The sequence below is a fragment of the Scatophagus argus genome, chromosome 21 (assembly GCF_020382885.2).
Source record: "Scatophagus argus isolate fScaArg1 chromosome 21, fScaArg1.pri, whole genome shotgun sequence".
NCBI lineage: Eukaryota > Metazoa > Chordata > Actinopteri > Scatophagidae > Scatophagus > Scatophagus argus.
In genome coordinates this window covers 1,837,094-1,864,481 of record NC_058513.1, presented here as the reverse complement: position 1 = coordinate 1,864,481, position 27,388 = coordinate 1,837,094, and the positions used below count along the sequence as shown (strand labels likewise).

General features: G+C 38.9%; 2 protein-coding genes and 1 long non-coding RNA gene across 4 annotated transcripts; 2 read left to right on the top strand and 1 right to left on the bottom strand.

Moving 5' to 3' along the window:
* Nucleotides 1-1,755: 1,755 nt before the first annotated feature.
* On the top strand, nt 1,756-6,097 carry LOC124053294 (nucleoside diphosphate kinase-like). The gene is made up of 5 exons (XM_046378367.1): nt 1,756-1,913; nt 3,642-3,774; nt 5,160-5,261; nt 5,456-5,568; nt 5,665-6,097. Exons 2-5 carry the CDS (start codon nt 3,646-3,648, stop codon nt 5,777-5,779), a joined length of 459 nt encoding a protein of 152 aa, XP_046234323.1. The 5' UTR covers nt 1,756-1,913; nt 3,642-3,645; the 3' UTR covers nt 5,780-6,097.
* Nucleotides 6,098-6,236: 139 nt separating this feature from the next.
* LOC124053295 lies at nt 6,237-8,475 on the top strand. Its single transcript, XR_006842125.1, has 3 exons — nt 6,237-6,362; nt 7,025-7,102; nt 8,343-8,475. It is a non-coding gene; the product is annotated as an uncharacterized LOC124053295 (long non-coding RNA).
* mbtd1 (mbt domain containing 1) lies at nt 7,305-27,031 on the bottom strand. Of its 2 annotated transcripts, XM_046378361.1 has the most exons (17): nt 26,823-27,029; nt 25,475-25,679; nt 25,218-25,351; nt 25,006-25,120; nt 24,827-24,909; nt 24,623-24,740; nt 23,325-23,459; nt 23,135-23,223; nt 22,678-22,912; nt 21,787-21,842; nt 20,651-20,755; nt 20,231-20,378; nt 18,857-18,939; nt 18,240-18,474; nt 15,854-15,925; nt 14,310-14,465; nt 7,305-13,842 (listed from the first exon to the last, which is right to left on the bottom strand). In XM_046378361.1, exons 1-17 carry the CDS (start codon nt 26,841-26,843, stop codon nt 13,724-13,726), a joined length of 2,109 nt encoding a protein of 702 aa, XP_046234317.1. In that variant the 5' UTR covers nt 26,844-27,029; the 3' UTR covers nt 7,305-13,723. The 2 variants fall into 2 exon arrangements, with proteins under 2 accessions (XP_046234317.1, XP_046234318.1); XM_046378362.1 differs by lacking the exon at nt 14,310-14,465 and having other exon boundaries at nt 26,823-27,031.
* Nucleotides 27,032-27,388: the final 357 nt, after the last annotated feature.

The window sequence follows — 27,388 nt, the reverse complement described above, 5'->3', positions numbered from 1 at the left end:
CAGAAGGGTAAAGAACTCGCTGCGCTATAAAGCTGTCATGTTCTTTTTCATTATAAAGGAGGCTGTCCTGCTAGTTTGCAGTCTTAAACTGTGATTAATTTCAATGTAAAAAGTTCTTTCAGCTTGTGCTGTATCAAAAGTAACACCATGATGATGTGCAAAACCGCGATGAAGACTCAGATATCAGGGCCATTAATCCACCCCTCTGTGATCATTAAATCTGTGCAAACATCACAGTCAAAAGCTCTGCTTGTTCCCATGAAACATAATATTCTAACATTTTTCCTTCATTTTTCCTTTTTTTTTCTGGTGGAGTTAGTTGCATTCAGTAATCATTCGGATGTGAGTAAGAGTATATTTACTTGCATGATATGTGTGTGTACCACACCGTAGTTTGAAAGCAACACATTGCTACAGTTGTGGCAGTGTTACAGTTGTATGGGTTCTCCTATCAGACTATTGTTGTCGTGCTCCATTGGGACTGCTTCCTGTATGAACTCTGAGTAGCTGTGCGTAGGCTACCTCAGAGGATCAGCACAACCTGTGAATGCGGACTGTGATATGGAGTCATTGTATATCTAAAACTGGAAATGTTTTGTCACTATTAAACTTTCCAACCTCTGCTGGATCTTAGGATATAAGACATTTAGTCTGCTGAGGCCAAGTGTCCTATCTGGCAATGTTAGAAGAAAAGAAAAATGACTCACATTTGCTCCCAAGTAAGATGGGTTCTTCATAGGCCCACGATACACCAAGTTTCATGAAAATGGGGCCAGTAAAGTTTTCTGTAATCCTGCTCACAAACAGACAAACAAACCTGACTGAAAACATAACTATCTTGGCGAGAGCATTAAGTGTTCACTTCAACCACTCAGCCACAGACTTTAAACGGTGATCCATAGACGCATGTTTAGATGTTGGCGGTCCAGCAAATGCTCAAGTGATGGTGGGGCACATGGAGCAGTCAGCCTGCTGGCCTACACTTGATAATGCAGAGTTTGAATGGTTTGAGGCTGCCTTTCACTTTTCACTTTGCTTGACTTGACTATTACAAGGCAATGGTGGCTTTTTAACACGTCTGATGAATAAATTTATAAAATATATGTAAAACATCTTCTCATATTTTACAGTTAATTTTGATATATTTGGTTAGGATCTTGAAGTTAGGTCCTGAATTTGCCGTGGGATCAATAAAGTATCTATCTATCTAGATTACTGACTGATTACTGTTCATTTCTACAGTAGTTATTTGATTAAATACATGGATTTCAGTTCTGTTTTGGAATTTAATTTACTTGAAATCTTAGATTTTATATATTTACTAAAATGACTGGAGGCATTGTTTGAACATTGATTTATGAATATATCATACATCAACACAAAAGCCCGCCCCATTTTTGACACACATATATATGTATGCGAAGAAGGGCATTTTCATCAGTTCTATTAGTGCTGGATGACCTAAAACTAAAAACAAAACAAATCTGAAAGCATTCTTGTAGGCCTTTCAAATGATTATCCTAATTTTACAAATGTCTTCCAAACACTGCTGCTCTATTGTTACGCCTGTAGTCACAGACATTCCCTCAGTACGATCTCGGGACGAGTCATCTCAAGTAACCACAACCGCAGAGGCTTTAATTATTATGCTGATTGTTGATACTGTAAGAGTCATGTTGGCACTCAACGTGCGTTGACGCGTCCAACAACGATTAAAAGGTTTAACACTAGGAAGCAGCACAGACAGTACAGGCGCCACAGACACGCTGCTCTTGACTTTTGGCTCCAGCAGCTTGCCGTCGAACCAGTCTCCGCCTTCGCAGATAAAAAGCGGCTGCGCACGCTTCATAGCTCTTCTCCCACGTCAACCAGTGCAACTACTGCTTACCACGCAGCCGAGCCTCATTGTCAAGGTAATAATGCGCCTATTGCTCCTTTTTTTTAACGTGTCGTGCTTGTATAAATGTAACTATACTTGTACATTATCTGTTATTTACACGGCCGAATTTGAAGCTAGCATTCGTTAGTTTTTTGTAGGGTTTTAAGGCAATGGTATGTGTGCTGTAAGTGGTTTTTCGCACACGTGGCTAAATTTTTGGGTAATGCGTTAAATGTCAGCAGTACGTTAATAACTTACTGTTTAGTTAGGTGCCGGTCTGGCGTAGTGAGGTGGTTTTTGGACCACTATTTGGGATTATTTTCCGTAGCAGCGCTAACAAAAGACCATGTGTCTGTCCGTCTGGGAAGGCCTGGGCCTGTCCTGACATTTCCCGAGAAAATTACATGTTCGTGTGCTGCTGAGTTAAAATTAATTAGCTGTTTTGGCATGTAGGTAGCTTCTTGTAAGTGGATTCTTCAGAGGGATAACTCTTTTGTTTCGGGCCAGAGTTATCTCTGACCAGGCTTATGGCCGGCTGTCAAGTGCAGACGGCAGACCAAACGTCACCGACATCATTGAGCGAGCGACATTGCGCTCTCCTACGCATCTTACGTGCCATTAAACGCCTCTCGGAAAGCTAGCTTTCTGATAAACGTCAGCTATAAAACTGTTCTCAAGTAAGTACTCGTCAACACGCTCGTCATTCACAGGCTTTATTCATTCTAATGATACTTGTTGGTGAAAGCTATAAACTGCCATTGCATGTAATTGTAAGTTAAATGAAAAGGGAAGGGGCTCACGGTATCACAGGTTAGGGAGTGGTTTAATAGAGGTTAGGCTGCACGGGATAAGAGCAGTGAATGAAGTGCTGATGGGAACGGTCATTTCTAATTATATGGATATGGTTTTGCATCATGTTTGTGAAAAATTGCTTCTTTATACCTCAGAAGGGGGTATGCCATTTAAAAAAATGTGAGTTTCATTGCACTTGGTGTATTACTAGCAGCAGGCTGCTGCAACCTCCTTTTTGCTGCATGTCTGTTGCTGCATTGTAATTGAAAGCTGTCCTGAATAGCCGAGGAAAAACAGGAAGTAACGATGCTGGTGTTGGGGAACTACTCCTAAATCTTGTTAAAGTCTGTGGCTCTGCCATATTCAGGCTGAATTGGTGTATAAAATGCACTCATGTGTTGGGTTTTTTAGTGGTGATGGTGCCTCTTGGATGTTTATTGAAGCCTTGCTTTCTTAAATGATTTGTATGTTCAGCTATAGGTCGTGGGGTTAATTTTTTTGGTTGGTTTTTTTTTTTTTTTGGAAAGACCACACACACATTAGCTTGTGTTGTGTGTGCATACATGTGCAGCTGATCTTAGTAGTCAGCGTTGTGTTTGAGTTCCCGGTGTCAGTAATGTGCTTCATTGCTAACAATGTAATGTGCCATGTCTAGCTGCAGTGGAAAGTGAGAGGCTTCAATTTGTGTACCATAGTAACAGTGTGAGGATAAAGGTCTTTACTCTGTGGGAGGGGCTGGCTGTGAAAGTCAGTGTTCAGTTTAGGCGATAACACTGTCAGATCAACCCTAACCCGAGTCGAGTGGCATCTGTGCTTTCTCTGCACAATGGGGTCGGGGCCCTCGGCAGCCGGCCCCACAGCTGACTGTGCCAAATGTCACCGAGAGGCGTGAGTGACTCCTCAGGCTTGCTCCTCCTGCAGATTCTACGTGGTTATTTTACCTTCAACACCCTTTTTTTTTCTGTTTCAGAATCATGGCTGAGCTGAAGGAGCGCACCTTCCTTGCCATCAAGCCCGATGGTGTGCAGAGGGGAATCATTGGAGAGATCATCAAAAGGTTCGAGATGAAAGGATTCAAACTTGTGGGCATGAAGATGCTCCATGTAAGTAACAGTTTTATTTATTTTTTGCATTTATGCATTATGCAGCTTATTTTAACCCTCTACAGTGTGTGAACTCTATGATCTTGTGAACGCAGAGTGATGGTTAAGACCTGCCAATGAGCCGATTAGCCTGCTTGGCTATTCCTGACTGTAGCATGACCGATTAGCGTTGAGTCGAGGTCTCTTGAGCCGCTAACATCTGTGACAGAATGGGATGCTGCTTAACTTTGATCATGAAGTCACGTTCAGTCATAAACCGGTTATGCAAGAACAGATTTAAAAATAAAAAAACTGTCTTATGTCTTATTTGGACATACACTCAGGTGAAGTGGATTAACCTTAATTGCTCACATTAAGTCCTGGTGTGTGTGTGTGTGCGCTGAGTGGTGAAGGCGGAAGTGAAATCGGAATGGGAGCCAAGCGGTGATTCCCGGGTACATACAGGAAGCAGAAGTTCTTTAGGGAGCAGTAGCCTGGTTGTCTTTTGTAATCGTGCGTCGAGCTGATCTTTGTAGTAACCACATGATTATCTAACTTAAAACCTTTTGTGTTCCTGGATAAATGGGAGGTTACTGCCAAACTCAACATCATTGAGAGAGCCAGAGAAAGTCGAACTGGTCATTAAAGGTAGAGCTGCAAGTTGGATTTAGAACTGGCCATCTTGCTTGAATTTTACTTGCATGACTTGCACACTTGCTCTAATTAGTCAGATCAGATTGAAATCACCAGCACTGCAGTCTTTCAGCAGTGGCTGACTGTACTTTTGGCCTAAAGAATCAAACCACTCAGATGGGTTGAGATCTGCCGACAGGATTTCTTGTTGTTCAGTTTGTGTGACAGGGTTGTGAGTGTGAACGGTACATGGTACTGAGGTGAGGTCTTATTCACAGGCTTGTCGTTCAGCGTGTTCCATTTGCCCCTTTTTTACAAAGATCGTGCAGCATCACCTCAATGAAGACTTTTACCCTTGTTTTTTTTTTTATTTTTGCTATGTTTTATATATACCTTTAACTGTTGCATATCATTGACCCAGTGATTGAAGGTTAGCTAGCATGCCAGTGTTCCACAACCAAGAGGTATGATGTCATAACATCATAACATCTGTATCTAATGTGACTTTCAGACATGTGTGTTCATCTCATCTCCCCAATCAGATGTTTTCAGCTGCTTATCTTTCTGCTTGTTTTTTTTCCTTCTTAAATCTCCTAGTTATGGGTTGCTTAGAAAACAATTTGACAAAACGTAACACCCCTGTCCCGCCCTGCTAGCTCGGAGGCAGAACGACAGTGAACAGCGATTCCTGCATCCATGTTTGGCGTAAAAGAAATACTTTTGAATTGTGCAGTGATGTTTGTTTTCTGTGTTTACATCGTTTCCTGCTGCAGGCCTCCGAGGACCTCCTGATGCAGCACTACATCGACCTGAAGGACAGACCATTCTTTCCTACCCTCATTGACTACATGAGCTCTGGTCCAGTGGTTGCCATGGTAAGTCATGTAACAGATTGTGGAAGACTGGGGATGAGTTATGGAGTCTAAAAACAAAACAAAAAAAATGCTCTGCTGTCTTTTATGTTGTGGAAAATCATGCCCACGATTTTTCCACTGTTGGCTAAATTTAAGGACTACTGGGGAAGTGCTAACAGCAGCTGGCTTCATCTGTCATCCTCTGTGTATTCCAGGTGTGGGAAGGCAAGGGTGTGGTGAAGACCGGCAGGGTGATGCTGGGTGAGACCAACCCAGCCGAGTCCAAGCCCGGAACCATCAGAGGAGATTTCTGCATTGACGTCAGCAAGTGAGTGCAGTGTGCATATGATCTAGGTCTGCGTTGGGGGATTTTGGGATAAAGTTTCTTGGGACTGAATTCTCTTATTGCTGTTTTGCTTTGCAGGAACATCATCCATGGCAGTGACTCAGTGGAAAGTGCCAACAAGGAGATTTCCCTGTGGTTCAAAGCAGAAGAGCTGGTCAGCTACACTAGCTGTGCCTTCAGCTGGCTCTACTAATCCACTCTGGGTCCTGCTGCAGTCCTCACACTGGTTGGAGACCGGTGACACTCTTGCCTCAGAATTTCCTGTTTTGCCTGTAGCCTGGGGAGGAGAAGAACTCATGAAATTCTTAATGTCAGCCCACTGTCATCACATTCCCTCCTGCCCTCTACTCATCATCATACTGTACATGGATTTGGAGGTCAAGTCCAGATTCATTCCTGAGCTCCATTCCTTTAGAAACATTCCATTCATCACATATGTACAGGTAATGACTGTGTGAGTGACAGTTTTGTTAAACCGTGATCTGCTTTCCAATAAAATTCACAATACCAATTGTCTGTTTATTCATTGGTTAGGTTACAATTTTTATATATGTAATTTGTTTTTGTTTTTTTTGTAAGGTGATCTTATGATGACTTGCTCACTGGAATGGATGGGATTACATTTAATATAGTGGTTCAAATCTGCTTTTAGGTGAGTGGGGGAGCCATAATCCGAGAGCTGCCATGATACCAGCAGGCTGGTAGACAGAGCTGTGGGTTGAGTCCAGGATTTTCATGACTTCTCAGAATCCTGCCACTGTTTAAAAATGAAATTGGTGAGGCGCATCAAGTGAGCACCTTTTAAAAATCCTTGCTTGATTTGCCAGTTTGGCCTGCAGATGAGCTTTAAAATGCTTTTCACTAAGTTTAGGGCACTTTCTCTTGGTGATCTCAAAACCTACTGACAAGGGACCAGGCATAAACATGGCTAAATTCAGGATCACTATTGCAGTAATATGGAACTTTATATATTCAATTTATTTATATGGAGCCAAATCACAAAAGTTGTCTCCTGACACTTTCCAATTAGAGCTGGTCTAGACTGAACTCTTGATTGATATATCCATATAATGTAACAACAAAAGCTACAGTACCATCAAGATGTCTTTAATTCTCAGTATATTGCAGGACTTATTCTCATTTACATCTCCTGTCTCATTCAGCCCCACATAAGAATTTCCTACACTGTCCATAATTCTTTCCCAGACGGTGAAGAGATGTGATGTTACAGAGCGTCATCACATTGTTGTAAATCCTTTTGGGCTGCAGTTAGGCTGGACGCGAACGGGGCAGCAACAGACGCATAGAAGCATTATAAAACGTTCCAAATGTTTAACTATCAAAAATGCTTATATTCCATCAAAGAGTTCCGTTGTTTTATTTTTTCACGTGGTCTCACTTCAGTAGCTGAGGTCTAAAGATAGATTATTTGTTTCAGTGTTTTGCAAGTTATGATTGACTGTCTACAATACCATGTTTTAAGGAAGCTGACATCACTACTGCACTGCTGGACAAGGTGAGTGGGGCTTCATCCAAAAATCCGAAACTCTACATCCCATAGGAAAAATGAATGATAAAGATAACACTTGCTAACACACTGGTATGGTCACTGAACTGTCTCTGCCATGTCCTGCTTGAATTAGAACCAAGCAGCCTGTGTTCAAAGTGTCCTCGAGAGACTCAAGCGCTGAGACTCTTGACAAAGGTTTTCCACAGCGTTTGAAGTCATAAGCCTTTTTTATTCAGTGTAAAAGTCAGATCTTACAAAAATCACCAGATAAACTTTCACAGCCATGCGGAAACAGTTTGCAATGCTTGTAAACAAAGAAGCCATTCATTACAACCAATATTATGATCCAAACATTTGGCTTTATTTACAAAGTCTATCAAAGCTTGATCACAGCACAAATTTACCATATGAAAGGAAACTGGTATACACTATCAAAAAGATGTACAAACTTTAAACTGCAACTGCAATAATGTACCTCAGGGGTCAGTGTTAATATCAATAGATTTAGAACTATTAACATAGATTTTTTTTTTTTCATTTGTATCCAAAATAAATTTTGCACCATAACCCTCTCAACTCACAATTATTTTCAGACAATAGCAATCCCAATACATTTAGTCATTTTTATCAAATATATATAGCACCACAATATAATTGTTTAATATAATCAGGGGTGGGGAGGTGGGGTGGGGGAGGGGCACGCTATCACATACAAAAGACCCGTGTTAGTATCCAAGGAAAAAACAAATATCCAACTCCAGCTTGCTCCTCATCACTGCCCACATCTGGAAGAACCAGTTTAGGTGCAGAAAGACCTCCGCAACCACAACCCAGTCCTCCTGCAGAAGCCCATTAACGCCACGGAAAGAAAAAAAAAAGAAAGAAAAGGAAAGATAAACATACTCATGGTTAGTCAAAATTATCAGATGGCAAGTCAAAGCTTGAGTCAGTAAGGGATGTGTTATGCATTTGAAGTTTTTGATTCCTAAGAAAATTATGAGAACATGAGCAAAAAATTCAAATCCAAGCCAAAATTTTGATAGTGAGTAAAAAATCATGAAATGCAGATGGTATGTCCAAATTTAAGTTAAGATTACAAAAGTAGGCAAGATTAAACTAGAATTTCACCTTAATAAATCTAAATTTTTTTTTGGAACCACTTAATTTTATTCAAAAACTTCTATTTAGCACTATTATTTTATTATGTCAAATTTTAACGTCATTTTTTTTTTTCTTTCCTTGACAGAGATGAGCCTCAACATGTTTTCTGATCACAGTGGAGGAGGAAAAACACAGACTGACTGAAGAACAACCAATGACGGTCACAACGAAAAGAACAAGCTCAGCACGACATCAGCACGACGCATTCTGTTTTACATGCATTCAGTTGATCAGTGCACCCAATCCTCAATTCAATCTCCAGCTATTGATGCCCTGTGGGTGGAGGGCAAACTTGTTTCATTTTTAGATTTGGGGATCAAGGTGAAACAAGAGAGCTTAATATCTACAAGGGAAAGTGAGGAACAGAAGATCCAAAACTGTTGATTGTGCATTTGATTATTTAGGGTTAATATAGAGGAAGGTAGCAGCAGTTAGTCACAGAACAGTCTTTTTTTGTACTAAGATATTAATGCAGTTTGGTCATGAAGTATTTTAATACTTCTTTCTGCCTTCCAGCAACAAAGGAAAATAAATCCCATCTAACCTATCTGCTTCAAATGATTGTGAGACACTGTTTTTATTGCTCATTTGGTCTGTGAAGTTTCGTGTTTTAGCTGAGCTTTGTATCCAATCTGATCAGGAGACAAAATAAAAAAAACTGGCAGACAACAAATATCACATCTCCTTGAGGAAAAAAAGGAAAACAGGAATCTACAAAAAGCAAATGAGTCCAAAATAAGCAACAAACATCCGTGTGTTTTGTCACTCACATGTAGAATTTAACATGAAGACAGATTCAAATGCTACAAAACACAGATAAAAATATATGAAATGGTAAGTGAGATAAGACCTTTGTTGTTTGAATAGTATGGAAGCCAATAAGCTTCATAATAACTGGAATCTAGAAAGCAACAGAATAGCTGAATGTGAAACTTAACAGAAGTGAAAACTAAATATTGACTTTTAAATACCATTAAATTCATACTAGTAATATATTTTACTCTGAAAACCATGAGTTTGATCTTCTCTTAGGATTTTCATCTTTAAAACCTATTTTATTTTAAAAACATTTTAATGTCAAATGCCTTGATTTCAAAAATATGATTTTCAAGCTTTTTTTAATTAACTCCAAAACTTAATTGCTGAGTATTCGGAAAAATACATACAACTGGATTCAAATTTTCAGAGTTATATGTAAATGCTACAAATTCTATAGCATTTCAATTTCAGCATTCCAAGTATCCAGTATGATTGCTATTTCGGTTGCTTGGACAATTCTAGTTATTACAGTAATTATTTGCTTCAACAGTGAGATGCACATGAAGACACCTTTGAGCTTTTAAACCGCAGCTGATTCAGACTTGTAGTTACAACCCCCACAGCCCAAAAAGGAAAGGAAGAAAAAATACAAAAAACACAAACTTCCTGAGAATTGAATCATGAACCTTACTGGTAGAAAGAGAAATTATGGATCTTTTACTGTCGCTGAGAAGTTTAAATCTGCTCTGCATTTCATTACAGCCTTCGGCCATACACCAAGTATTCTGTATATGAACCCTAGCTCACACAAATCACAGTTATACAATACCATTTTGTTAAATTATCTCATATGGAAATTATATTAATGTAGTGATCATGAGGGTGCTATAAGTTTTATTTAACATAACAAAATAATATGGGAATCTTTTATTATTGCATCATTCAAATTAGAAGACAAGCTCATGTCCTGTGATAAAATTCTTATGTGTTTGGTGTCTAGTTTTCAAGTGGATCGTTTTAGGTAATCATTTTCATTTGCATATGCTAACACACTGCCATAGTCTATTTCACACTCTTGTCTTAGCTAAACGTGGCTAGCATCAGGAGGTAGTACATCAACAGCTGCAAAAATCTAGCTCTAAGAACAATGAAAGGAGTCTTGTCTTTTCCACATCCAAGCATGGATTTCTGACTAATCAGCATTTGTCGCTCCATACCATCATAGTCATGAAGAACATATACATATATATATATATATATCTATATATCTATATAGAATCTATGTATTTATGCCACTTTTAGACCCTGGCGTCATATGTGAATGTTGCCCTCAGAGACTATTGGAAAAGCAGTGCATTGTTCATGTTTCATTATTAACAACAAACCTGTAATTCTGTGGCTCAGGTGAATAATAAACTAGCTTGCATACATATGGCTCTGACATGTGAACAACCTAAGCAATAGAAAAACACTAATGCTTTGCATATTAACCTAATAAAATATTTAACATATTATTTTTCTCATTTGGACAACAAAACAACTGATGATGAGAAAGTTTTTCTGTTAACATCACAGGAGTCCAACAGGAGTCTTATTTTAGATGACAGAAAGTTTGACGCTACCAACGCTGAATGTATGGAGTTTTGAGTGTGCCACAATTTCGATGTTTGATCATAGTCAATTGATACATTTATCAAAAATTTTCAAAGAACTGAATTTACATTTAAGTGATGCATCAAATAAAAATGAAATGAAATCCAGTAATCTGGAAATTAATAACTGTATTTCATTATTCTTATGCTGTCTTATATTTTAATTATGTTTACAGCTACATTTTAAAATGGAATTGCAGAATTTCTTGGACTTTCAATCTTTACGTTGTTATTCTATTTAGTAACTTAGGAGTCAGAACTCCTTCATTTAATGTTGCGTAAGCAGCACGCTACCGAAATATGGTCTCTTTTAATTCTGCCATTCCATTTTAGAATTTACAGACAGAATAAGAAAATGTTCGCATGAATCTGCAGTTCTTTTTTCCAATATATTTTTATTTATTTTTAATTAAAAAACTAGAATTATTTTTTTTAAATGTATTCATTAACTATAATTTAACACTGGGTTAAGCATAGCTTAACTTGCTTTGCTAATTATTCTGATGGCATACTCCAGACTCCATATAAATGAGTTCCAGATGGGTACCTGGGTACCCTGTAGGTATACAGCAGACATGGTCCAAAGCAGAGCAGAAACGCTTGTTGTCTGCAATCTGAATTACTGCTGTACTGCAACCTTTGATGGTATATAAATGATGCACCCACCCGCATCCCCACCATTTCAATACACTATACAGTTGGGCTGATATGAGGCCAACACTGGTCAGATGTGTTGTCGGTGTGTCTGACAAAGACTGGTTCCTTTCTGACAGCAGCTACATCCAAACTGTAAAGTTCTGAGTACATATTGTAGAGTTGGACAGTGGGAATAATATGTCAGAGTATACCCTATCATACCAGTAAGGTTTCTCTTTACTACAACAAATCCTGTTGCTCACTTACACTCTGCAAATTTGTTTCTCATTTAGTACTTCCTTCTTTCTTCTTTAAAACTAAGGTGATTTTGTTTCAAATGAAAAAAAAAGCTTTTCATCATCTCCACAGCTTCATAATTTCAATTCAACATTACAGCACCAATTCCCTCACATACTCAAAATGATAACTGCGAGGGCTATTTTTTATACAGGGAAAAAAAAAAACCTCTTAAATCTCCTGGCCTCATCAGCAATGCTGAATTCTTGTTAGAGCAGTTACTAATCCACAGTCAGTGGTATTATGGGAGTTCTGATTACTGCGATGAGTCCCTAAAGCTCCACACTGAGCTATCAAAGCCATCCGACACAGTTAGCTCATTAGATATGTGCTCTCTTGATTAAGCTTATCCTGGCTTCCTGGCTTATATAATGTATAGTAACCTACAGGCAGTTTAACCAGCTGGACCGTGAGGGAAAGGTTGTATGGTTGTATGGGGGAGGGGTGTTACAGGTCAAAAATCGAACATTAAAGTGGCTGTAAAAAAAATTCCCACAATGTCCATTTATTGTGGCTGAAGAATATTAAGAACGAAAGTGAAAGGCCAATGCAATGTGATTAAATAAAACAACAGTAAGGTGAGTCTGAGCAGCATCTTTTTGAGATGCATTACTGTTTAAAGCTGCACCATGTAGATTTTTTTTTTCAATAAACAAGCAGCTCTTCCAAAGGCAGCAAGTGCAGCTTGAAACAATTAGTAGAATAACTGATAAGAGAATTTATCAATAATCTCAATAACTGATTAATAGTTTAAAAATGCCCTTAAAGACACTGCTTCCAGCTTCTCAAATGAAATGATAAGGCTGTGCTTCTTATCTCAGTGTCAACTGAATATTTGTATTTATAAACTGATATGGGCATTTCACATTTTTTTCAAAGTATTAATCAACAAATAATCAAAAAAATGGATCCATAATGAAAACATTTTAGTTGCAGCCCTATTAGTTTCACAGCATCTATGTCATTGTGGTGACCCTGATGGAATCTGGAAGCTGGAGCTGGTAACAAAGTAGTAGTATGAATGAAACTAATGAGCCTGAATCAGACCTTCTGTAATGTTTGAATAGGAAATGAATGCGGCTGTGGAAATCTTCATTCCAACATTGGAAGAAACAAAACTAAAAAAAAAAAAAAAGGAAAGATATTATCAGTAATGCTGAGCAGTGCTGCACTAAGAGCTCTCTTCAAATCACAATCCTTAATATTCATAATCTGTAGTTCTATTTGAATAGGTCTCCACATACTATATGAATATAGTCACTTAAGAAACAATGAACATTTAGATTCCCACACAGCCACCAAAAATATAAATGCAAAAATAAGTACATTAAGACAAAAACAACTCCAAAATCAAAGGGGAAAAAAAAAAAACTTCAAGTACTATTAACAAAGTAAAAGTCCACCTGGCAATATTGTTCAGAAGAAAATAATCAAAATATAAACAACTCTGCCCTCTCAATGCCAGGGTCTCTTCTGTCTTCAGGTCGTTCAGTGGCTGACTCTCTGACCTGAAAACAAATCAAAACAAACAAAAGGGGGGGGGAAAAACAAAACGAAAAAAAAAAAAAACAACAACAAACAAACAAACTTAAGACCTGGCTCAATAAATGGTTCTCACAGTTTCTACAGGTCTCTGTGCGCGGTCCAGATTGTGGCAGAGGCAGGGTGGGCTGATGTCAACTTGTAGGACTGAAGAAAAGCTGTTGTTTTTTTTTTTTTTTAATCCATCCAGACATTTCCGGTTCAGTTGGATGTTTCAGACTGGAGAGGAGAAAATGATGTTGCGTCACCCGAGGGTGGTAAATGCCCATAACAATTGCGACCCAGGCCCGATCCTGGGTACTTTCCAACCCCTCAATCATAAAGGTTTTGTGAGTGATTATGTGCACGCACACAGCTACAAGGTTAGAAAATTGTTCCCTTCAGGATTTTTCAGAAGAATGAAAACGATGCCCTTCTCCTCGTCGTCATCATCTCGTGTACTGACTCCATAGAAGGCCTGTGGCATTGGTCTGAGTGTGATTCGAGGCAAGTTTGACTCTCTGCGTTTCTGATCCTAGCTAGAGTTTTCCAAAAGTGGGTCCTGACTCAGTTTGTCCTGCTCTGGCCTGACCTCGTGACCTCAGGGCTCCTGTTTGATGTAGTAGCTGCCAGAGCCGTTGCTCTCCTGGTCAGAGGTGCCCTGTGAGAAGGTAAACTCGTCCACCTCGGCCGTCTCCACTTTCATTCGCAGGAGAGACTCTATAGATGGGGACAGAGACAGATAAGAGAGAGAATAGCAGCACAGATGAGCCACTTGTGTTCATGCACTTTCATCAAAATACAGGAGGAGCCTTTATCTTTGTTCCAGGTATTACTGTTAACTCCACATGCATTTTGACCATCAAGGTAGCTACTCTGAACAAATACAAAATGAAATAAACATGCGTTATGACCACTTCAAAGTGGAGACAAAACATTAATAATGCCAAAATTGCAAATTAACTGAACAGATCTCCACTAACATGAAGAAATATTCATGTGAGAACGACGACAATGAACATGTACGAACAAAGGTTGGTTTAACAGTTGGACATGCAGCATCAGCAGCATCCAGATCCACAGCGAGGCCCTGTGAGCGAGACTCAGACGACTGTCTCCTGTTAAAAACAGCGTCAAGCCTCAGAAGGCTCGGTGCCATGCTGGTTTTATCGTTAGTGTGACGTTACCTGATTTGTGCGTTTGGTGGAGGTGTGTTCGGGGTCGGGGCCGAGTGGGCCCCTGGGCAGGGTAAGGGGGCGGACTCTGCTCTTCGTCCCCTGAGAAGCTGCTCCTCCTCCTGCCTGCCTGACTGAAGGGCCGCCGACCAACCGGAATCTTCCTCTCTAAACACCAAGCCAGACTCGGGTAAGCTACCAGGGGCTTATTACACACAGGGGTTCAATTAAACTGGAACGTGTTCTTGATGTTTAGATTATTAGAAAGGAAAGTTAAAAAGGTTAGAGCTTCGGGTGAATTTTTTTAATTTAACCTCACATTGCTGTCACTTGCACTAATATGACCATCTGAATAAGCCCCTGGTAAGCTGTAATCAGACTGCCAGACCCAAGTACGCAGATGCACTATTAGTTACCAAGAACAAGGCTACAGAGACTGCACCAAACGTATGGAAGTCTGTGGCTGCCAACGTTTAAACACTTACATATTAATTACTTTGTTCATTGTCATATCCACGATATATGAAAAAATTAAAACTACATATTTGTGTCTAAAATCAAAATATTGTTACTGCTATTGTTATCATAATCACCATAGTACTTTCTGTATACTTCATTGTCATGATCATGATCTACAGTTCCAATACTTCTATTATTGCTGTTGCTATGCATCTGTTTGTGTGCTCCTTCTCTCAAGCCCTACCCCCCTCTCCCTCTCTCTCTTTGTCTGTCTGTCTATATTTCTCTCTCTTTTTCTCTCTCTCTCTCTCTCTCTCAACCCAACCGGTCAAGGCAGATGGCCGCCCATCTTGAGCCGGGGTCTGCTCCGAGGTTTCTGCCTTCTTAAAGGCAGTTTTTCCTCGCCCCTGTCGCCAAGTGCTTGCTCAAGGGGGGATGTTGGGCTCTCTGTATTACAATTTAATTAAAGAGTTTGGTCTAGACCTGCTCTAATTGGAAAGTGTCACGAGATAACTTTTGTTGTGAACTGGCACTATATAAATAAACTGAATTGAATATGTGAATGATGATGTAATTTTTGCTGAAGTGACAGGTGCGACGCATTTGTTCTCTTGTGATTTGAAATACTGCACTTGCCATACTGAAATTTGGATAATATTTTAGCTAATTGTTCAATCCTATTGGCAGCCATAGACCTCAAAATATATTGCTTGTGTTCAGCAAAACGTGCATCACTTTAGTATTAGCATCTGCTTTTGTGGTCTGGAACTTTGGACCTGAATAGGGATTCAACAGCAGGCCTTCTGCTCTCAAATACTTGCAGTTTGTCAAACACCCAGACAAAATCTCACACACTACTTTCTCCAAGTGCACAGGCTATGCATTAATAACTGTCCCACTCAAAACGGAAAACATCCTGCAATGTGACGCAAGAGGTCAGATGAAAATATTCCGGACACACCCAACATGTGACCAAGCACAAAGCAGCAGAGTTTCCACCACAAGCGTAGCCAGTGACAGTAAGAGGAGCAAGAAAAGGAGAAGGTTAGGGAAGGAGCAGAGAGAAATGAATCCACAGTGCGAAAATGATTACTCACTTTTCTTTTGTCCTTTGTACTGCTGGGCCTTTTTCTTCTGCTTGGGTACAGACTGAGGCATTTCCCTGTTACCTGAAATAAAACCACAAGGCTATGAGATGGGAAACTATGAGACGTGTGTATACAGTGAGGTACAAAAGTGAAATTACAAAGCACTGACACAATTAGCATCACAAAAATATCATATGGATTGTACAAAATATAGCACAGCCTACAATTGGGGTTTGATCTGATGTGTGAGATCTGTATTGACACCAATACTGGGCATTAATCAAAAAATGTATACGTATATATATAAATAAATATAAATATAAATATATCTGATAAGGGAATTTCAGTAGAAAACAAATTTAAAATTATGAAGACATACAATCTGCAATATAGAAGATTAGGTTACCTGTAAAACAAGAAACATTTGCCTCTCCATTTTATGTACACACACTAAATTCAAATACTGTGCCACCAGGTTCATGTCAAGTAATCTTTGTTTGCGAACAAGAAGTCATCTTTACATAAATGCTCTATAATAGCTCAATTCAAATAGGAAAGGACCATTACAGATATAGCTGTTGTTCACAAGCACCTGGTTTACAAGAGAGAGCACAAAGCCTCTTTTATCCACACCATGATGGCAGCTCTGCTGGAGAACCGCATGAGGTTAGAAATTAATATCTTTCTTTGTAGCTTAATTAATGGCCATCATGAGCACAAGGGATACTCACCTCCTGTTTCTCACTTGCCAAAAGAACTCTATTACCCCTTATAACATTTACTCATCAGTGTCATCATCTATAACACTGGCTGTTTCACAGGTTCCAATCTGACAGCACCCAGGCATATTTAAATGAGATAAGACAGCAGGTTGCGGCTCTCATTTAATTTCCTTTTTGTTTGCATGCTGTATGTTAAGTGTTTTGCTGGATAGTTGGCATGAATGAAAATGCAAATACACAGACTGATGATATGATGGTTATAGTGGATATTCACAATTTATTTATTAGACGGGTGAAATAAATCAAATAGAGACTTTTTATTGACTGATCTGATGTGACATGAATCCCCAATAAGGCAGTTAATCGTTTGATCTACATATAATACATGTTAATAAAATATTTAAAAATGCCCAAGATGTCTGGCTTTTACCAACAATACAAAATCTAAGAAAAGGAAATTTAGTGTAATGTAAAAAGGAAGGAAGTAAGCAAGAGCAGCAAATGTTCATATTTGATAAGCTTATAACAGAAAAATGTATTTCTTTTATTACTTAAATGGCTCCAGTGATTACTTAATTATCAAACAATAAGCCTTAAATTTTTTGTTATAATGAAATAACCTGCAGTTCTACTCAACAACTTCAGACTGGCTTTAGACTGAAAATGTCAATTAAAGTCATGGGACCTTGCAAAATCTTATAGCTCTAGTGCAAATATTTTTTAAGTATGAACTTTTGAAGTTTGGCTTGAAGTATCTTGCTAAATATAGCTGAAAACCTAAGCTTATTGATAAACTGACAGCATACACTGTTCTACATCAAATGGGACTTTGACGACATCGCGTTCTAAATACACAGCTTTTTAAAAATGGTCAGATAACGAGCTTTCCACCCGCTGTTATATTACATTCAATGGCTTTACTCCATAAGCAGGTATTTGTGTGATATGACTTCAAGTTCTTTGTGTTTTCTGTCTTCGTGTGATGTCTATTGAGCCTGTTTTTCATTGGGTCTAGAAAATTTAAGTTAAATTTAAGTTTTAAGTTAAAGCTTATAATGGCTTTGTTTCCTGCAAACTAAATTATGTCATCTTGTTCCACGTGTCTGGACAAAATACTGATCTATTAATCTTTACATATAGCTATATTTAGCAAGATCTGAGGTGCTGAGTATTTTTTTATGCAGGACCAAATATCTTCTAGATGTGATAGAAGTGTATTAACACTACACAGGATGAAATCTGGTTGCAATAAAGTGACAACTAGTAGAGACATAAATTTTTTAAAAAATGTAAAATTCTTCAGCTAAAAAAATATTTACTTGAATAAGTTTGATTACTGTCCAACATTCTACAACAACTATTTACATGAAAGGATTAATTGGATTTTCAGCACAAATTTCAACTGAATCCAAGAGAAAATTAAGCAGGTGCATCGCTTTATACATATGAGTGAATTGGTGTGTAAAGACCCTGAAGTAATTAATTGTTATGTGAATTATTCTTTTGATTAAACAAATTCTGCTCTTCCTTACTCAAGTTAGCGGTAATCTGCCATTTAGTTAAAAGATAGTTTGTGTGTGCTATGCTGACATTTTGTGTATTTCATTTTTTACACAGTCATCAAAAACACAAGGCCTCAGTGATTACTGGACTGAAGTGTATTATGTCCTTACTCTGTGAGGCGGGGGGTTGGAGCTGGTAGCCCGTCAGCTGACACCAGCCCACAGGGTAGAGGTCAGGAGACTCGCAGTCCACCCACTGGTCATACTCATCCTCCCAGCCATCAAAGTGGATCCTCAGTAGCCGGTGCACAATCCTCGTCACCGTGGCAACACACACCAGCCGTGGTTCCATTAGATCAACGGCCTCCAGCTTCATACCTTGCCGGAAACCATGATTGGGAACCTCCTAGAAGACACAAACAAGAAGAAGTTGAAAAGGAAGAATTCTACTTACATACAACACAGGGAGAAACACTAAGCTACTGGTGAAAAAAACTCCATAAATCCTGAATCCTATTAATCAGACAGAGCAAAGAAAAGAAAAGAGAAGAAGTATGAAAAGGATGTGGTGAGCAAAGACGTGGAGGGAAAAAAAACCTTCACAATAAAAGTGGAAGTTCAGATTCCCTCAGTAGATTCCTCCATGTGTCTGTAATGTTAAGATGTGGTGGTATGAAACCCTACTGCTGTTTTTCATAACCACAAAAACAACAACAAAGGATGGAAACTTAGAATGAGAAGCTCATGATAAGTACAAACAGAGTGAAGAAACCACTGCTGAAGCCTACCTTGTTAAAGAGCTTGACAGGAGCAGCTATTGAACCCGTTTCTCTGAGGTAGTCAAACCATTTAAATGGCAGTTTAGTGTACCCTGGGGGAGAGAGTCAGTGTTGAGACAAGAACATTGAGAACATGTAATGTAAGAAGATCTTACTAAACTACCTCTAACCAATAACTTCACCTGGAGAGAAAACAGAGCATAGCGGCTCCGTATGGTAGTTTCACGTACCGCAAACAGAACAGAAATAATCACAAGTAAAACAAAAACCAAAAACAAAACACACAATTTTTTTGTGTTATCATGTACGGACTGTTTTTGTAATGCATTTTGTATGTATTTTTGTTGCCACGTTAAAATCAAATCATACTACAGTATGTACAGTAACAGCCTGAGTCTTCTAATAATAAATGCAAAGCATTTACATTAGCTTCCATGACGAGGTGCAAAGGAGACGTTTTTTTTATTTTTTAAGATGAAGACATCATCCATGCCAAAATAAAAAACAACCGTCCCAATCACAGCTTGAGGGCAGACCATAAGCAAAGGTGAGTGCAGCCAGCCATTTCCTGTGGACTAATCAGCCAGAATGTCGTTACTATTAGCTATGCATTTATTTACATTTATTAACAAAGGGATATCATGAAGCTTTTTATTTTGTATTGGCAGGTCTACAATGTTCACTGCTGGTGACACTGACAAGATTAAGCAAAACTGCTGATTTAAATAACTGGTGACAAGCTACAAAAACTTGATGGCAGTTCATAATGCTCCCGAGCTTCTGACCGGGTCTCGTCCTGGTTTCTCCTCACTGGCTTCAGAATGCAATCAAACGGTTTCTTGGGAACACTTAAGAGATCTCATGCCTACTGCATGATCTACTGCAGCCCTATACTACCAGTAGGTACCTGAGGTCATCTGAACGTAGACGTTACAGCTCCTGAACTGCCAGAGCAGCTGCAGTTTTTCGTTTTCTGTATAGCCTTGCCTTTGCATAATAATCTTCTGCTCTCTTTTTTATTTATCATTTTGATTTTATTCATATTTTATGTTGTTTTAGTCTTCCTTTTAATCTTCCTATGTGTTTTTTATGTCTTTTTTTACGTTGGCGGCCTTATATTTTTGTGAAGTTCTTTAGGGTTTTACTCTTGAAAGAAGCCTGAGTTACTTAATGTGGCATGGGAAATTGATGTCATTCAGTTATTAAAGAGAAGCTCAATATTTTCCTTTAAAAATTAGAATGAAAATTTCTTTTAATAATGATATGGGGAATACACACATAAAAAGGAACCGCAAGTCATAATGTGTATTCTACTTAACTGTATTGCTTTGTTTGATTTATTTTTATTTAAGCCATGAGTACATGGACAGGTGTGCACAGTACCTCTAGGGGGCGTGAGTTCAATGTTGTTGATTTCACAGAAGCCGACAGGGAAGATGGAAGGGGAGGTGCTGTGGTAGCAGAACCAGTCTGATCCGTCCACTGCCTCCGAACCATCGATCCCGATCATGAGGTACCCGTCTGCCAACACCTGAAGTAAAAAGCCCACAACAGCATTTTAACATAGAAACAGAAAGCCTCTACTGTCTTTGTATTATGAAAATACAATCAAATGTGTGCCACTTCAAATGGTGCCGTGAATAAAAATAATTATCACACTGAAATGACTAACATAACACAATAACTAATGCACAGAAATAAATTGCAAACACAGTCAACAGGAACTAAGGTAACATAAACAACAAGAACTACCTGTACGTTTCCATCACATGACAATAACGTAGAGTCAGGAAACACACTTACCTTTCTTACAGTGGCTACACATATAGCTGAGAGGTTGAGGGGGTCAATGGCTTCTAACTTCATCCCTTCTTTGAACCAGTCCCCATTCTGGTCCACATCTTTCACCTGATATACACATGCCGACAGAAAAAAAGCCAAACTAAGGATTATTATTTGTAATGTGATTTAATCAGACAATATATTACAAGATCATAACAATGACATCAGTTCTGAAAAATCTGACATTTGGGATTTAAAAGACTAGAAAAACCAGCAATAAAGAGCAATCACCACCTAATACATCATTATCTAAAAACCTACTAAGGCTTAACTGAATATGAGAATGAAAAATAACACACAGCATCTACTGAATACCACAAATGTGCTCTTCAGTTGTGGTTTAACTAATTCAGGCCAAAACGCTTTAATCAAGGCTAAAACAGTCCATTGTTTCTCATCAAGTGACGAAGGCTCTTTGAATGGTGAACAGAGTCATTTTGAATAACTGTGTGCTCTTGATATGATATGAAGGCAGCATGAGAAGAGAGCTGAAAACATCATATCAGCATTGATATGATTGGCTAAGGGCTGATCATGTGATGGTGGTTCATAATAGGCAGCAGAAGAGATGTGTGGTGTGTTGAATAGATTTGTGGACATAAGTCTCATTTGATGTGTGTTCTTGGGTTGTTATAAGGGTTATTTTGTTCTACACTGTGCTCCACAGTTTTTCCACACTTTGATCACTGTTGAACAAATCTAACATGTTATCAGTGAATGTGGTAAGAGTATAAGGGATCTAGTGGAAGTGCAAGAGACTTTTAAGTGATGAGCATAAGCCTAAAAACATCTGTTCAACCTAAAACATCTTGGTCTTGATCCAGCTAGCTGTTAATAAGCCTCACTTATGCAGGTTTGAACTGAAGAATATGTTGCTCTGACAACAGGTAAGATGGAGTTTAAACCAGTTTCAACCATAAAATCCAGGCTCATGTCACATGGTCATCACTTCATTCAGGACTATTTGGTAATCCAAGGTTCAGGCGTGCAATCACTGTTAATGAAATACTTGCATATCAATTCAAACAACAGTTGTGGGACGCTTTCTTGAGAGAAGCCTTTTGGAGAGCAAAAACAGAAAGTCTGTTATGCATTACCTTCTGGAATAACTGTGGAGGAGCATCAACTTGACCCTCAATTTTCTTTGAAATATCTGAAAAATAAATTGACAAAATGACTTTACATGCCTGGGCTTAAGATGCTTCCACAATATACGTAATAAATAAACAATTTCAGGAGCATTAAATGGTTTAGAGACTGCATGCAGTAGAAGCTAAACAAAGATCACTGTCTGACGAAAAAAAGAAATGAATAACTGGTGTCACTATAAGCATAAAAATAACACTCATTAACAGATACAGCAGCAAATCATAAATCTTGAATCATCACCCTGCAGTTGTATGCCTCCACCAAACAGTCAAGTTGCAGTTTAAATCCACTTCTGTTCAGATTCATATCACATATGTAGTGACTGACAGAGGGCTTCATCACATGGTGGCACATGAAGCTCAATATCATCAAAAACCCACGAGTTTGTTGTGAACTACGATGCTTCAAATAAGGATGTTGCTGCAAAGAGGCTACACAATCTAAAATGTGGATGCTTCATGCACATGTTCAACTCAGCAGCACAAAAGATACACCCAATCAGCACAGTTGTCAAGGCTGACACCAAAGGTTAGTGTCACCAGTTCAAATGTGAAACATCAAATGCAAAATAAGGTCACAATCTACCCTTGTATTCCTGAGTTATGGTGTTGAATAATGGACAGAAACCATGATATCACAGTGAAGTTGATCTTTGATTCATTCATACTACTCAGCCTGTAAAACCAGCTTCTATGTCTCTGAAAAAGCTTTGTCAAGTCTGACAAGACTATGACAGTGCCATTAAGGTTTCAATTTCTTTACAATCTCAGAATTTTTGCATTTTCTCCCTTAAATGTTATTAAATTAAACTCAAGTGTAACGGGTTTTTCCAAACTCACCGGATCGTTTGAAGCGATGGCCTATGCTGCGGGACCAGCCTATATTATGGATGAGGGGGCTGAACATATGGCACCAGAAGTCATCTGAACTGTCTTGGCACTCCTCATAGACCAGCCTGAGGCGACCTCCGATCACCTGCTCCACCAGCGCCACCCGTGTCCGGCACAGGTAGTTCTTATCTACCACCTCTACCCGCATCAGCTTCTTAAAGGGGAACTGCATGTTCTCATGTACCTATGGTGAAAAAAATGATACACAGTTTTAACAAAGACAAACTCAGAGCACTGAAATGCGTGACTAATTCATTTATGTTTATAGCTGAGCTGCTAAAGAGTTTCAGATCAAACAACTTTCAGAGTGTACAGGTTTAACAAAATAAAAAAAAAATCAGCTATCAGATTTAAAGATACTGGGGCATCAAAAACAGCATCATGATGAAGCATCTATGGGTCTCACCTTGGCACTAAAGTCAGGTGGCAGTGTTTTAGTTCCAGTGAGACGCTTCACAAGAAAGGCTTTCCAGTTAGAGTACTTATGTTGTATGCCTATAGGAGAGATTTCAAAAACAACAGTAACATTTAACTCTAACCATCCTCAAACAAAGGAAATCACAAACAACAGTGAACAAGTTTGGCACACAGCTCACTTTTTGGAGGTACAAGGGGTTTGCCACTTGAAGCGCACCATCCCACCGGGTGCACCTCAGGGATGCAGAGATTACACCAGAAGTCCTTGCTGCTGTCGTTGTCAAAGCCTTCATACCGCAGGAGAGCCTTGAACCCTGCACGGCATAAAACACAGCTCAGTCTTGGAAATAGCAGTTGTCAAATTCACCATCTGTGGTCCACGTAATCGCTTTTTCTATTTTTTCAGCCCAATTGCATGGTCTTTATCAGAAGATGAAGTCTGCTCAGATGTCATGTCAATGTGTGTCTTAAAGCTCTACTTTAAACTGAACACAGATGACAAGCTCAGGACGAGTCCTCAGACAGATGGGTTGTTTAAACGCCTACAGATGCATGACAAAAAAACCTGATGAAGATCGCACTGTGTGATTCAAAGAACAAGCACTTACACACTTCAGAGGACCTGAAGTGTAAGGATGCGCACGATTTGTCAACTAGTTCTTTAAAAGCTGCTGCCATCACAAGTTGTCACCAGTGAAGAGTAGTCAACTAATCTGTGGAGAGACTTGTTGGGTATGTACGACTCCACATCGATCCAGTAGGTGTCACTTTTGTGCTTTGGATCACTTACACTATAGGTAGGAACTTTTACCAAAGGAAATCCAATGTCACTGGATGGAGGAGCATAAAAACTTTTTTTTTGTGCTACGCTAGACTAAGAGAGCATTGTTGTATCAGTGAAATGTTCAGTTTTATGGACATTTAGGGACAATGGTTATAGATTCTTACGAGTAACTCATTAAAGAATATTAACAGTGAGTAGTAGACTTTCTATCGAAAACAAAATTTGAAAGTCGAACTCTAACTCTTGAACAGTGAGCATGTCAGTATTTAGCCTGTCTACGCAGCCCCTCAGTGGCTTTAAGTTTAAGTTTGGCTGCTACAGTACACATTAAAGTTACACACTGAAACAGAATGATTTCAAACTGCTCCTATAACAAATTAACATTACATTAACCATACAGAATAAATTGTGATAAAATTGACTGTTTTCTGAGAGCTTTCTTGCTTTTAGAGTGGTCAACTAATCTAAGTTTAAACCTCTCATTTAAACTATATAGAATTAGCTAGGTGCTATTACTGAAGGACTGTGAGTTCTTATTGTGCCTGTCAACACACTTTATCATCACTGCACTGGCAGAGAGTGATATGAAGTATATAAAATATTCTTATCAATACTGTGATATTGAAATACCCAGAGATATCTGATACTTTCAGGGTGGATTTCTCCTTTAACTACCTGTAGAAGTAGTCTTACCTGCTAGCTTAATTATTTCTGCTATCCAGTACACTTTAGTGGAGAGACTGATGTCAGAGTTGACCACTTCAATCCTCACTCCTTCTTCTATATCGGCCCAGCATGTCCCCATAGGGGCCTGTAGTGCGGAGGGAGCAGTGAAGTTATCAAGTCAAGAAAGCGACAAGTTAGTGGTTGTTGTGCGCTCAACTCATTTTTACTTACATGCTTGAAACAGCTGACTGGAGCTCCGGCTGTGTTATTGCTACAGATATACCGACCCCAGTCAAAACTCTCTGCGGGGACCACTAACAGAAACAAGAAAAAGTATTAGGCTAGAGTATGTGGAAACACAACAGTACTGTTGTCCGATCAAAAATAATGACCACATTTTGATAACACACCAGCTTTTGATTTGGCCTGGTTCTGCTGACTTGCTTGGTACTGGGCATAAGCTGCCAGCTTTGCCATAAGAGGCTGTTTTTGTAAGACCTTGGCCTTTTTTGTAGGTGGTTTGCCCTTGAAAAAACAAACAAACAAAGAAGACATCAATGTTTATGTAATATTACGAGTTTAATGTTATATGTTTGCTGTAGTAGACTTATATTACACTTACCTGGAGTCTTGCCAAGATGCTAGCTTTTTTTGAATTTGAGGAATAACTCCTAGAACAGGAAACACTGCAGAAACGCTTGGTTTTCGAGTAAAACGCATCTCGTACTCCAACCATGCCACACATCTCACAAGTGGCTGTGAAACAGAGACCACAAGGCAGACATATGTAACCTGTTAACATTATCAGATTATGACATGCTGGAAAATAATTTTCACCCACAGAAAGCACAAGTTCCAAGCATGTTTCAATGTACTGACCCATTCCCGCCTTGCCGTCGGGGTAGGTGTAGACTTGGCCATTGTTCTTAATGATGGGCAGGCTGGCAGGGATGGAGGGCACAACCTCATCTTCACTATCCTCTGAGCTGGAGCTGCTGGTGGACTCCTCGCTGCAGCTGTCATAGCCATCAAACATCCCGAAAGAGTCTCTCCGCTTACGCTCTGAACGTGGGGTGCGTTCAGCCTTTACAATCATGGAAATGACAAAAACACATCGGAGTCTTATTTATGAATGAAATACTTGTAAGGCTTCTTAATTACTCTGCTGATTGTTTTGTCAGTAAAATGACAAAAAACAGTGAAAGCACAGCTTTTCAAAATGCAAGATGATGTATTCAATGTCTCGGTTTCAGGCGACAGTCGTAAGACCAATGATATTCTGTTTACACTCTTAGAAATATTTCTTTGCATTTGACAAGCAGGGAACAGTGACTTTTTGTTTGTTTTGCTTAAAACGTTACTTTGCGGATTCAATTTCTGTTGATTAACTAATTTGAATAAATTCTTTTCAGCTCTAGAAAGCTCTTGGCATATTTAAAAACCAGCGTGCATCTCTAGTTATTTGAAATGTTTTCCAGGTATTGTACATTCTCAATTTTTAGGTGATAATTTTACAATATCATCATATATGTATCGTATTCTGATTTGTAATTTAACCCGGGAAGCTGGTTGCGGAAGACACAAGGAAATTGTTACGAAAAAGACTTTCAGAAAAACTCAGCTTCATTATAATCACTGCAATGAAAAAAATGAAAATTCAGTACGTCTTGCTCATTAGATGTACAGGATCCGGAACAGTGTTAAAATATTTACTGTTGTCAAACCTGCCTACTTCCTTCTTCTGAGCATCACAGGTCCTAACAGGCTGCGCTAACATTAACCATTAATAACCAGCAAGACTTCTGAAAGAAAAAATAATGTACACGGCAATAAAGGCGCAGTAAGCTAAATGTAAGCTGTGCATAATAAAAAAGCTGACTTATATATACGCTAAATAAGGGGCGGCCTTAATAGAAATAGCTCCTAATGCTAACTAGCGTTAGCAGAGCTAGCTAGCGGAAACCTGTTTTTCCAGTTTCTATTCACAATAGCACACCACAATTTTCATTTGCGTACCAAGCCTGCACCTACACACATACAATTGAAATACACGTGAGGTTATTTTATTTCTAGCGTTGGCTTTTTTTGGAGAGTTTTCTAATATTTAACACTGGGTGACCCACCAGCTAGCTACCATAAACAGATAACAACAAAGGAGGAGCGCTAGCCTAAGCAAATCCTCTGTAACAGCAGGCTCGCGGCCCTAAAATGTTTTAACATAACTCACCAAATCCCTTGTGTCTTCCATCAGCCCTTCATATAGATAACGTTCTAGTTAACTGTGCTGCTAAATGCAAATCAAACCCCTGCACTGGGGCTAAAATTGGCTTTGAAATACCAAAGTCTAGGTGAATACTACTAAGCAGGATATCAACAAATTACTCCGCTTCTTCTGCGCATATGCGAGCGTAACCTACTTTCATGTGATTGGTCAATCCGGAATGGAGGTCATCGACCCACACAGAAACAAAACAGTGAACTGTAATGGAAATGAATGAATGGCCTGTTGAATAGAAAAACACTTTTCATGTGTCAAAGCAACACCGACATGCACAAAGGGAATAGTCATAGTAAACCTCGCTGTATTACACTGAAGTCACTTGTATCAGTTATGTACTAGCTAGTCACATGTACACACACTAAAACATACTTACATTTAAGCTAACGGAATGTACCCTCGTCTAAGTACCTGGTAAAGGCAGCAATGGCGGAACATGATCTTCATTTTCAATACACTGCTCTTCATTATCTATTTTCATGTGAAATATACATTTATAGTATGAATAACATTTT

Excerpts from the sequence above, each read along its gene's own strand:
- LOC124053294 (XM_046378367.1), top strand. The coding sequence starts at position 3,646 with ATGGCTGAGCTGAAGGAGCGCACCTTCCTTGCCATCAAGCCCGATGGT. Across the intron at positions 3,775-5,159 it reads TGGGCATGAAGATGCTCCAT|GCCTCCGAGGACCTCCTGAT; the intron begins GTAAGTAACAGT and ends TTCCTGCTGCAG. Across the intron at positions 5,262-5,455 it reads CTGGTCCAGTGGTTGCCATG|GTGTGGGAAGGCAAGGGTGT; the intron begins GTAAGTCATGTA and ends TGTGTATTCCAG.
- mbtd1 (XM_046378361.1), bottom strand. The coding sequence starts at position 26,843 with ATGGAAGACACAAGGGATTTG. Across the intron at positions 25,121-25,217 it reads GCATCTTGGCAAGACTCCAG|GGCAAACCACCTACAAAAAA; the intron begins GTAAGTGTAATA and ends TGTTTTTTCAAG. Across the intron at positions 24,741-24,826 it reads CAGTCAGCTGTTTCAAGCAT|GCCCCTATGGGGACATGCTG; the intron begins GTAAGTAAAAAT and ends TCCGCACTACAG.